At 41.7% G+C, this 13,302-nt stretch overlaps 1 protein-coding gene across 1 annotated transcript in view; it reads left to right on the top strand.

The window, feature by feature from the left end:
- The window catches only part of SLC5A1 (solute carrier family 5 member 1), a 133,053-nt gene that overhangs the window by 109,635 nt on the left and 10,116 nt on the right, over positions 1 to 13,302 (top strand). Inside the window, exons 8-12 of the mRNA XM_073673998.1 lie at positions 89 to 309; positions 399 to 534; positions 613 to 720; positions 4,035 to 4,185; positions 10,371 to 10,539. Of these exons, the coding sequence (XP_073530099.1) occupies positions 89 to 309; positions 399 to 534; positions 613 to 720; positions 4,035 to 4,185; positions 10,371 to 10,539 (785 nt within the window). The remainder of the gene's footprint in view (positions 1 to 88; positions 310 to 398; positions 535 to 612; positions 721 to 4,034; positions 4,186 to 10,370; positions 10,540 to 13,302) is intronic.

Genomic DNA, 13,302 nt, shown 5'->3' on the forward strand with positions numbered 1-13,302 from the left:
CTAATATGTTAAAAGGGTGTTTTTGCCTTCCTCGTTTCCATCTACCCCATTAGATTAGCTTTTTTTAACCGTAAAAAATTTCTTTCAGCTTTCAACAAAGTTGGAGGATACGAATCATTCGTGGATAAATATATGGCAGCCATTCCTACTGAAGTAGATGATAATGGCACTTTGATTAACCCAAAATGTTACACCCCGCGAGCTGACGCATTTCACATTTTCCGAGATCCTATAAATGGAGATATGCCATGGCCTGGCCTTATCTTCGGTCTCTCCATCCTGGCTCTTTGGTACTGGTGTACAGATCAGGTAACGTAGAGATGTCGTGAGTCCAGATTGAATTATTATGTGAAGAATGTAGATGAGGAAAAGCTTTGTCATTTGTGTTTTGGTGCTAGGTAATCGTTCAGCGATGTCTCTCTGCCAAGAACATGTCACATGTGAAGGCTGGCTGTATCCTGTGCGGATATCTTAAACTGTTGCCCATGTTTTTGATGGTGTTTCCCGGAATGATCAGCCGCATTTTATACACAAGTAAATGCCCAAGAGCTTTGTAAAATACTTACTATTATGCTGTCATTCATTTATAATATATTAGCTTCTTTTTTTTAGATGAAGTTGCTTGTGTGGTACCATCTAAGTGTAAAGAATATTGTGACACAGAAGTTGGATGTACCAATATCGCTTACCCTAAATTGGTGATTGATTTGATGCCAGATGGTAAGGTGCCCTCAGATATACCACTTATGATATGTAATATATAGGCAAGTGCAAGACAACTGCAGAGTACTTTGTATTAATGAAAAACATACATGTTTTGGGAGCATTTTAATCCTTGGGCCATTCAACAATATTGTCTGCTTTTTCTGCATATGCTTTAATAAATTACCCTTGAATCTGTACTTTTTTTTTCTCCAAAATCATTTAACATTTCAAATATTGGATATTATTTTACTTCATTAGTAAGTGAATCTAGTATGTCAATACTTTTGACTTGCTGTGAATGTTAAAATTCTGATCTTTAGAATTTCTGCACTTCTGTTCACTATTACTAGACATGTTATTATTATTATTATTATTTATTGTTATAGCGCCATTTATTCCATGGCTCTTTACATGTGATAGGGATATACATAACAAAAGCATTTACATAATCTTAACAAAACGAGTCAGCGACTGGTACAGGAGGAGCGAGGACCCTGCCCGCGAGGGCTCACAGTCTACATGTTAAATGGTTAATAAGCTTGACAGCTTGACCTGTGTAATGTTTTACACCCCTTGTTACTATTATGCCAGAAAATTATTTTAAAACACAGGATTAAGAGTATTAATGTAAAATGCTGATCTGGGAATCCAGTATAATTACTGGTAGTGAGTAAGAAATATTTAGAACCTATAGCAAATCGATCCACGCAATTCAAGGATGGGTTGTTTTTTTTTGGCAGGTTGAAAAAAAGATCCAGCTCCCGCATGGTAAATTTAAAAATATATCTTTATTAGAAAAATCCAATAAAATATGGGCAATTGTTCAGACCAATTAATTTAGTCAAAGTGGAGTAAAAAAGTGGCAGTGAAAGATAACTGTACGCGTTTCGAGCGCCCTGGGTGCTCTTAAACTTAGTTTGACACAGGGCGCTCGAAACGCGTACAGTTATCTTTTACTGTCACTTTTTTACTCCACTTTGACTAAATTAATTGGTCTGAACAATTGCCCATATTTTAATGGATTTTTCTAATAAAAAGATATTTTTAATTTTACCTTGCTGGAGCTGGATCTTTTTTCAACCTGCAAGCTGCTACTCAAGTCTGACAGGAATGTTTTTCCGTGCTCCAAGGACTGAATGGACTCAGACACAAGGGTAAGCTGAAAATATTTTTTGTTTCCTGCATGTTGTTTTTTTTTTACTTCCTATACGTCAACTTGGGTTTTTTAAATATAAGGCCGGGAAAACGGTGATCAAAAACATTTAGGCAACTTGTGTGCAATTTGCTGTTATGAGACATTTTAGAGCTGTAATTTTGTTGTAAAAAATGGTTAAATTGCAGAGAAGTTGCACGCTAATGGGAGTCACATGTGACTTACATTTAAGTCTTTGGAGAGAAAGTCACGTGCGACCAGCGACAGAAATTCCAAACATTTAGAAACATTGGCGACTCACTGTCAGAGTCTCAGGAAGTCGCAAAGCAACACCATAAAAATCATTAAATGCAATGTTGAAATACAGCCCCAAGCATAATGCTGTATCCACCATGATTCACTATGGGTATTGTGTTCTTTTGTTGATGCTCAGAGTTCACTTTGTACCAAATATATCTTTTGGAATTAAGGACAAAAAGTTAAACTTTGGTCTCCTCAGACCATAACACAATGTCACTCATGCTTTAAGCAAACTTGTCTTGCAGGTTTTGGCAAAACATTGTAAGAAAAGGCTTCCATCTTGCCACACTACCCCACAGGCCAGATATATGATGAATAAGGGAAATGGTTGTCACATGCAGTACACAGCCAGTACTTGCCAGAATGCTAGAATTTCCTGCAGTTCCTTTAATACTGCTGTAGGCCTTTTAACGGCCTCGCGGACCAATTTTCTTCTTTTCATCAATTTTTGAGGGACGTCCAGTTCTAGGCATTACTGCAATGACAAATTTAAGCCACTTCTTGATGACAGTCTTCACAGTGTTCCATGGTAAATCTAATGCCTTGGAAATGCTCTTTCTACCCTTCTCCTGACTGATCACTTTCAACAATGAGATCCCTTTGCTGTGTTGTAAGCTGTTTATGGACCATAGCTTTTGCTGTAAAATACATCTAAGAAAATATCAGGAAAATCCTACTAGAACAGCAAAACTTTATATGGGGTTAATCAGAATCACTAGCAGCTGTGTATTGACTTCTATTTAACATGAGTTTAAATGTGGTTGGTTCATACTGATCACAACCATGTTCCCAATTATAAAAGGGTGTCCACAATTATGCTACCACATTATTTTAGTTTTTTTATTTAAATTTTCCAGCTCAAAACAATTTCAGTTTATATCTCAATGGATTTGTACAGAGTATGGGTGACATTAAAGGTGGAAAACATTATGAAATGATTCTTTTTGGTATGATTTTTTTTACATGGCAAAAACCTGGCATTTTAACCCCATCACGACATACGATGTAAATCTAAGTCATATGTCGTGTCTCTGACTTTGATGCGGGCTCGCACGCCTAGCCCGCATCTTTCCGGGCAGATGATGGCTGATTTTTAACATGCCTTTAACAAGATGGCTTTAACATGATGGCTCCATCCACGGCTGTTAACTGATTAATTGTTATTGTCAATATCTGACAACGATATTTAACATGCACCGGCAGGGGGACGCGTCATTCCACGTGCCCATTGCTGTGCCTGTGACGTGATTGCAGAGCGCCGATGGGTTACCATAACAGCCAGAGGCCTGTCCTAAATTTAAATAAAAACTATACATGTTTAGTATCTACGTAATCATAACCTGGAGAGTCATATTGACAGGTCAGTTTTACTGTATAGTGAATGGTAAATAAAAAAAAAATTGTGAAATTACACTTTTTTGCAATTTCAACGCACTTGGAATTTTTTTTCCGCATTCCAGTGCATCACATGATAAAATGAATGATGTCATTCAAAGGTATAACTCGTCCTGCAAAAAATAAGCCCTGATACGGCTGTGTGGACAAAAAAATAAAAAGTTATGGCTCTTAGAAGAAGGGGAGGAGAAAACGAAAAGGAAAAAAATGGAAAATTGCCCAGGGGTGATGGGATTAATAGGAGTGTGTAGACTTTTTATATCCACTGTATATAGGATTGGCAACAACTGTGAACATAATAACTGCAAACTTTTTTCTTGGAACTGTCACTTAGGTACTGCTCATGGTCTATTAAACTATCACGAGTAATCTCTCATTTGCGGCAGCATTGAACCTATTTTCCTATTTTTTATTTTGTTTTAGTCAGTTTACTAAAGTAGCATCACAATTTATCCTTGTTAATCTTTCTCTGATTTTCCAGGACTTCGCGGTTTGATGTTGTCAGTAATGTTGGCATCTCTCATGAGTTCCTTAACATCCATCTTCAATAGTGCCAGTACCCTGTTTACCATGGACATTTACACCAAGATCCGTAAGAAGGCTTCAGAGAAAGAGCTGATGATAGCTGGGAGGTAATATAAACTGCTACAGTGGCTCACCTGACTGTTCTCCCATATTTAGGATGGCATATGTTGGCTGAAAGAGCACTAGTGTGGTGTATTTCTGTTTGTTTGCCGTTTTATTACTCTAAAAGCTTTTTGAGTAGCCATTAAATGCTTGACTGGCCCTTCAGCAGCTATCATCTGTGATGGTTGTTGAAGTACTCCTGTAGTTATCCATTAACCATTGTAAATGAATCAATATTTAAAAACAATATCCCTATTCTAATACTTTATAATGTGCCCATCATGCATAGCCTGAAGTGAAGCGTAATTCCTATTCAATTACAATATGTCATATTTGAGTAGGCCATGCTAGATCCAGAAGACATATTTCTTATATTAGTGTGGAATAATTAAATATATCAAAATATTTACAGTAATTAGTTTCCTGAGCAAGAAGTTATTAATCCATTACATGTCAACAAATGGACAATGGCAAAAACAAATGCGGCCATATTACCAGTTGACAGTTGTCCTGGGTTGAATAGTACTATATCAAAACTAAAGAACAGAGGGATAGTAGTGGATATAGTGGTTTTGAGCTTTACAAAGGCATTTGACACTATACCACATACACGCCTAATGTGTAAATTAAGATCAGTAGGCTTAGGAAGTAGTGTTTGTAATTTAATCAAAAACTATCTCAAAGAGACTAATGGTCTCTGGTTGTAAGTGATCTACCCCAAAGGTTCTGTGCTCGGTATGCTATTATTCAACTTATTTTCTGAGATAGAAGACAGGATTAATGGTGTTGTTACCATTTTTGCAGATGTCATCAAGCTATATAGTATAATGTAGTCTGTGGAAGATGTTCATAATTTACAAGCTGACTTGGACAAAATTAGTGTTTGGGCATTAATGTGGCAGATGAGGTTCAATGTACAGAAATGTAAAGTTATTCTCCTGGGTACCAATATGTGGGCATCATATGTTCTTAAAAAACATAAGTGCGACATCTTCTAGAACATGCAGTTCAGTACTGGGCACCAGTCCATAGAAACTCTCACATCTCCACCAGGACCCGCTACTTTGATATCTGCTTCTGTTGCCAGATGCTGCCGTATTCATTCTGCGGGAGGCGTTGGTGATAGAAGAGACACTGGAGCCAGAAGTTCTGGACAGCAGAAGCTCTGTACAGCCACTTAGATTTGGGTGGCTGGGAACTGTTGTGCCATCCAGACTGGCAGTATGGGTGTGTGTTGTCCAGCTGGAGTTATCAGCACCCTGCTCCAGCCAATTGGAGAGCACCACACCCTACTAAAGCTTCCAGCTTACTGCTGGAAGCTGCCAGATATAGTCTTGAGCTCCTCTGGTTCAGTCCTGCCTGTTAGTTCCTTGTTGTTTCATTGCTCCTTGTTTTGACCTTGGCTTATGTTTTCTGAATATTCTTACGGATCCTGATTTTGTCCTTTACGCGACTTCTCGGCTTTGACCCTACATGGCGACCATTCCTGTGCACCTCCAGACAGCAGCCCTTTTGTAAGTAGCAATCCACTGGATCCTGTTGTAAGTCCAGATCCCTGTATAGGGGTTAAAGGGTGTCAGGTTTTCTCTGGAGTCTTCCAGTTGCAGTGGCTTGTGCCAAGTCTGTCCGTGGTAGCCTTTGTGAGCCTGTGGTCTCAGACAGACGTTACAGAAATGGTGCTTTGACATTCTGACCATTTGTTGCCGGACCCTGGATTTGTCTATTGACTACCCGTTTGTATTACCCCTTTTGTCTTGTTGCACTCTGACCTTGGAATTCTGACTCTGGACTGTGACCTGACTATGCCTTCTGTCATAGGTTCCCTTTACACGTCTGTTTTTCATGTCCATATGCGGTCCGTTTTTTAAGGACCACAATTACGGACACACATACACCCATTGTATTTAATGGTGATGCGCACATGGAGCGGCGTCTATAAGACATCCCCGTTACTAACCCCATAATCAAATGTAATAAACACACAGAGTAAAGTCCTTTATTTGAAATAAACACTTCACACCCCCTTTTATCCATTTATTAATGTTTAAATTACAAATAATAACACCATATTCCTCACCTGTCTGCCGCATTTGTCCCATGAAGAGCCGAACTCAGCTACATTTGGATGCATAGCTGAGTGGTGGCATTATGCGACTGCTCAGCCGAGCATCCAGGAGACACTGAACTGACCGTGGGAACCGCAGCCTGTGACCGGCGGTAACCTCAATGACATCACCGCAGGTCACTGAAGCTGCGCTCTCACGTTCAGCTCAGTGTCTCCTGGATGCACAGCTGAGATCCGTAAAGTCCAGTCATTGGCTCCTTCCACTACTTCAGGGTCCAAATTATTTGTACCTGTGTACTTAAGATTGTGTCTGCTACAGGAGTTTCATGATTCTGTCTTGAGTGGTCATCCTGGAGTCACAGCTACACGGAAAGCCATTGCTAGACTTTTTTGGTGGTCGTCCATGCATAATGATATTAAAGATTTTGTATTCGCTTGTGTAGCCTGCGCACACGCTAAAGTCTGTAATAACCGGCTGGCTGGCAAATTGGCTCCATTGCCAATTCCATAAAGACCATGGATGCATCTGTCCATGGATTTCATTACGGATTTGCCTCTGTCTGATGAGAAAACTGATATTTGGGTGGTGGTTGACACAAGCTCATTTTGTTCCTTTATCAGGATTACTTAATGCTGAGACACTCTCCAGGTTGTTTATTTCTCATATTGGTTGCATGGGATCCCTCTTAACATTGTGTCTTGATAGGGTAGTGCAATTTGTCTCCAAATTCTGTAGTGCCTTTTGAAGTAAACTGGTCTTCATTTTTACCTCTCGCTGAGTTCACCTTTAACAGTTGGGTCAATCATTCCACTGGAACCTCGCCATTTTTCTGCAATTATGGTTTTCATCCCCATTTTGGACAATTTTCTAGGATTAGTTCTGAATGTCCTGGGGTGGAGTTCACTGTACAGAGACTTGAGGATGTCTGGAGGGAGGTTCAAAAGAATATTGTGGCCGCTCAGATTCACCAGAAACGGAAGGCGAATAGAAAGCGTTTGGTGGGTCCTGTCTTTAAAATTGGTGATAGGGTTTGTTTTTTATCTAGAAGTATTAAACTTAAAGTGCTGTTGGCAAAGTTGGGAAGTTGCACCACAAAAACCCTCTCAAAAGACAAAAGATCATTCCCTTCGTCTGGAGAAAGGAAGATTAATTCTACATTGCATACAGGACTTCTTTAACATAGACTATTCCACAGATTAATAGTTCTTATCTCAAGAGCTGTTTAAATAAGGAACCATTGATGGTTTCAAAAGATTTCTCAGATGCTTTTTCAGAGGAAAATGATATGCATGCTTATGTAAATATATAAAGTTGTTTTCTGAAAGCTTGTTTCAGTAGATCAACAATAGTGATCAGGAGGGAAAATTTGCTCTTTTAGGGCAGACTGGATCATGCATTGTGGTTGTACATATACTCCTTTTCTTTATCTTTTCTCATCTCTTGGTTGAACATGATGGACATGTGTCTGGACCATATTAACTATATGACTATGTAACTTCTTGCACAGTGTAAAACCTTAATTATTGATAAACTTTAAAAACACATACAGAAACTGCTTGAATATTTCTGACTTCCAAAGCCCTTACTCAAAGCAAATCCAATCACAGGTTTACAAGTTATGACAGTAACAAGCCAAGCAACTTAAAAAAAAATGATAACTCTCTGAAGTATTGCATTTCATCCTGAGCTACATATAGGTTGAGGTTATACCTAAGATATGAACACAGCCATAGACATCCTGTAGAAGATACTAGATGCTACTTTCATCAGATGTTATTTTCACCAGATGGATAACTTTTTGATTAGTGGGCTCTAACTGCTAAAATGCCCACTGATCACAAAAACTGGGCTCTAAAAAATGCTGGAATGGTGTTGACCACACATATTGCTCCATTCTTTCTGTATAGGTGTAACACCATTGCTTGCGTCCCTGCATGGCTTCCCATCCCCCACCATGCAGGGACACCAACGTACTCACCACTCCAGGACGTGCAGTGAGCTCCTTGACCTCTGTTTGCTGTGTGCAGTGAGCGCCAGGTTCTTAGCTTGCTGTGCATGTTTCCTGGCTGCATGCTTAGGGCGGCCGCATCTGCGCTTCCTGATTCTTAAAGACACAGTGTGAGCATTCCTAATGTGTCCCCAGCCTATTGCTGCGAGGCAAATGGTACTTAAGGCACCTCCACCTGTGGGGAGGTGCCTGAGCAACACTCTTTTCATTTGTTTGTTCAACTATTGAGTTGCCAGGTCCTGTCCTGGTTCTTTTTCTGAACCTGTTTCCCGCCACCCTGGGGGCTGAATACCCAGGCCTGAATCCTGAACCTGTATGTGTGTCTGTTCTTGTCTGAATTAGGACCTATTTCTGAACCCGCTTGTATTTGTGTCTGGATCTTTCCCTTAACTTCCTGTGTCTATACCAGCACCTATCTCTAAAACCTGCAGTTCCTGAACCAGTACCTATCTCTAATTTATTGTCTGTGTGCAACATTACTGATTTCTGTGTATACTTGCTACTTCATAGTAAGTACCCTATGTGAATCTGACCCTGTGTGTACCTGTCCTTGTACTGGTCTTGTGTGAACTTGGTCCAGTCTGTACGTATCTTTGTATGTGTCCTGTGTGAACCTTACCTTGTCTGTCTGCACCTGCGGTTCCCTGCTTATCTGCATCTGCAGTTCTGTACCTGCCCGCACCTGGCAGTGCTAACCTGTACACCAGCCAGACCTGCCTGCACCTGCCTGTGCGAATCTGTATACTAGCCGAACCTGACAGTACTTGCATACCTCTTGAGGGTCAGCTGCCGTGTGTACGGGGTCTGCCCTGGTGTAGCACCTGGTTTCGCCCCGCCCGAGCTGTCCTCGGATTGGGGCACCATCAGTTGCCGTGCATCCCAGGTCAGTCTTGGAATGGCACTTATTCACACCCCTCCAGGTGCTCCTCGGTCCACGGCACAGTGGGATCATAATCCAAGCTCACGCTAAACGGTCTGAGCGTAACAATGAGATTGCCGGAAGAAGCCGAGGGCTGTAGTCAGCTATCTCCCTTAGAAAATGAATGCATCGATGACCACCACTCCATTCTAGCATGGCATTTCACAGACTGATTCTCGGGATCATTGAGGGTGCCACTCGTAGCACCCATCAATGAGTAAGTTATCATCAAACCTCTGGATGAAACCTGAGCTGTAAGTGCAATAAATAGAGCGTGTCTGTGTATAGTTAGCTACCAATATCACATAGTCGTATATAGTTTTCTTATATTTTAATCATTGTCTGTAGAACTCAATAAGCATAATGATGGAAAAAAAGGTAATTATATTTAAAGTCGTCCTCCACCTAAAGTTTCCTTTACAAAAACTGGACTGACATTGCAGTTTGAGATTGGGAATAAAATGTCTGGACAAGTGCCAAGCTTTTTTTACCATTCTTTATTGTCAGCATAGAAAAAATACATAATGTCTGACAGTCTAGTTACTAAAAGCTCCCATACACGACCGTTTGGCTACAACTATCTCTCCCAATTCCCCCATACACAGGAATGGTTGGCTAAGTTTTCCTGTGTTTGATATGACAGTGTTGCTGTCAGACTCTTCGGGGAATGACTTATTTTTTTGGAGAACAAAATAAATGATTATTGAAATTCAAAGTGCCGGACACTCCTTTCCTCTTAAATTATCTGTCAAGGACGAAGTCAAGAGACCCCCATACGCATTAGACTGTTGGCCGACCCACATCGATATCTGTGAGTTCAGTCAGCTTTAGTATAATGTGTATGGGGGGTATTAAGGATGAACTGCATAACAAATAAGTTTGGTTGCTAGGAACATCCTATCTGACTGTCTGCCTCAAATAATTCAGATTTTAGCTCCAAATATAATTGTTATTTAACTTTGGGAAAATAACTGGAAAGAAGGCTTTGGAGGGCTTAAATATTTTTACCTCTTGCTTCCAAATTAAACAATTTTTAAGGAGTTAGGCCTCTGTAAAATTAGTTCTGTGTATTGCAAAATCTAAGAATGCAATACAAGAATAATCTGTAATATCTGCAGGGTATTGTTTAATAATGATAGATGAATGTGAAACAAGTATTTATGAAAAGTTTAGAAAACGACTTTGATCTCATTGCAGGGTCTTTATTTTGTTCCTGATTGGAGTCAGCATAGCCTGGGTTCCTATCCTACAGTCTGCACAAAGTGGGCAATTGTTTGACTATATGCAGTCCATCACCAGTTACTTAGGACCACCCATTGCCTCGGTCTTCCTTCTGGCTATCTTTGTAAAGAGAGTTAATGAGCCGGTCAGTAAAAGTTATCCATCAGTTTTCTGACTACACTTGTCCAATTACCGTCTTAAAATGCACCTGATTTATACTAGAGGGACATGCTGTTTGATAAAATTCAGGCATTTCTACTATCTAGTCTAAGTTTACACCACCAATTAGCTGGTTTACATTGTGTGAGACTTTTGGAACAAAGTTCTGGTGCATTTCTGCTCCATTTTCAGTAAGCCATGGCCCTTTTAAGTGAAGTCATCCCACCCTTGTCATGCAATGCGCAGAAAGTGTGGAAAACACATAATCAATATAGTATAAGTCATGACAGGCAATTTTTAATTCTGACACATTTATCTTGATAAATCTTCCGTAATGAGTAAAATTTACTAACCTAAATGCACCGGATTTTATGGCGCAATTTGTTCTAAAGACATTCATGGCTTGCACCACATTTATTAAGTGTTTTGATCACATTTTAGGCTTCACTTTATAAGAGGGTAGGCCTTAGAGGGAAGAGATGCATAGGTTAAAATGTTACAACATATGCCAATGATTGGCACATAGTAAGATAACTAATAGATGGTGAAAAATTAGACAAAAGTATCTAAAGATGCACCAAACTTATTAACCAGCATGAGACAAAGTGATAAATTTGGGGGATTTCAGACTTAGTTAAAGTTAAAGGGGTTGTCCAGTCCAAATCGATAAGTCTGCAGTTTGTGACTGCAGACTTATGAATCCCCCCAGTGCATGCACTGTGCCCTGCGAGGATTCGCCGGTTTCTGAGCTGGGACTGGAGGATATGTATGAATTATACACACACCTGGGCAGTGGGCGCAGCCTCTCTCCCATACACTGGTATTGAACGAGGCCCCGCGCTGACTAGTGACATGGCCGTCCAGTGGGCGTAGCCGACTAGAGGGTGCGGCCTCACTCCATACAAGTGTTTGGGAGCAAAGCCGTGCCCCCTCGCCGGGAATATGTAAAACTCATACATTCCATCCGGTCCCGGCTCAGAAACCGACGAATCCCCGCAGTGCACAGTGCCTGCGCTGGGGGGGATTCATAATTCTGCAGTCACAAAGAGTCAAATATAAGTCCAGCTCACCATAGAAGACATCCTTTGGTGTTTGGAGCACATGAAACCCTGCGTCATAGGAGAAAATCCAGCTCAACCGACTTGTGAACAAACTTTTTCTTTATTCACCAAAAGTGCTTAGTACAGGATAAAACAGAATCGGCAATGCAAGTTACATGAAATGCGACATTGATGCGTTTCAGGTGGCTGGTCACCCTTAATCATGAACATGATTTAGGCTGAGCTGGATTTTCTCCTGTTTATGTAGTCACATAGTGACTGCAGACTTATTGATTTGGACCGGACAACCCCTTTAACATTTTTTATTACACAGTATTAGTAAATCTGCCCTATTATGTTTTAAGCACTAATTTCATTGTCAAGCTTGTGTACCTTTTGGGGTCATTATGGTAGTATTGAGCCATTTAAAAGTTAAAGACATGAATTAACTTTCTTACTGACATCCTATAGCTTTCTAATGAAACAGAGTAGAACCGAAAGTTCTGAGGATTATACATTATAGCAAGTGATTAAAGGGAATCTGGCAGCAGGTTTTGCTATGTAATCTGATGCAGCATGTGGTAGGAATGTAGTGCCCCGAGGGTTCGGTCGCTACAGGGGTATTGCACCTCAATCAGAGGTGTGATATCCCACTCCCGGGTAAGGATGGTGTGTGGACCTGGACTCAGTTAGCTGCATACACCACACACACCCCATTTCCGAGGGACAGCTCAACGGTGCTCCCATTAGTACAGTAATGCAGGCACGACAGAACATGTCCCTGGCTGGAGGGGGGGAGGAAAACCCAGTGATGTAGGAGCAGAAGGGGACGGTTTCTGGGCATAGGTAGGAGCCCATTGGTTGCAAGTCACCTGGGCTCATACACAGAGAGGGAGGTATATAAGGGGGGCACCATCTTAGAACAGTGTTCAGTCTGAGAGAGGAAGTGACAGAGCAGGGCCTCTGTGGAGCTCTGCTCTGGAGGCGGGCCTAGCCTGTGAGGCCCAGCCAGCACTGAAAGAGAAGAAGTCAGTGCAGAGAGTTGGAGAAGAGAAGGAGAGTTGGAGAGTTCAGCCAGAGAGGGCTGACAAGGAGCTGTGGCTCAGTCTGGGCCCAGCTCCACGAGGCAGGCCTGGAGTGGAGGCCAGAGCCAGAGGAGAGGAACGGAAACAGAAAGGAACAGAAAGGAAAGTAAGAAGGAACAGAACACCAAGAGAGGCCCAGGGACACGAGGGCAGAAGGAACCCTAAGGACCCAGGAGATTGCGGGTGACGGGTTGGCAGAACAGGGTACCGGATCCCAAGTTGGTGAAGGCGACTAATCCTTAACCACGGACCGGCGGTCGTGACCATTTACTGGTGCGACCCCTCACTACACCTACCAGAAAGGCACACCACATAGGGTCAGGGAAGTGGACACCCAGTCCTCCCAGGAGAAGACCCAAGGCAGCTGGACAGAGGTAGTGTCACTGGTGGGGCACGGCTGACGAAAGGATAGAAGGGAGTCCTGTGACACACTTCGGAATTACCTGGGGGTTGACCGAGCCCCCTGCCTGGTGGACGCAGCACGGCTCGGGCGGTCCTATCTGTGCACAAGTGACCTGGATGAGAACTGTGAGTAAAGAAGCTGAACTGCAACACCTTGTCTCTGTACTTTCTCACCGCGTCAGCACTACTAGTACTGGGACGCCCGTGCACCATCACCCCCAC

The sequence above is a fragment of the Phyllobates terribilis genome, unplaced genomic scaffold, assembly GCF_046119375.1.
Source record: "Phyllobates terribilis strain yellow unplaced genomic scaffold, ASM4611937v1 Scaffold_1__5_contigs__length_1240528914, whole genome shotgun sequence".
Classification (NCBI taxonomy): domain Eukaryota; kingdom Metazoa; phylum Chordata; class Amphibia; order Anura; family Dendrobatidae; genus Phyllobates; species Phyllobates terribilis.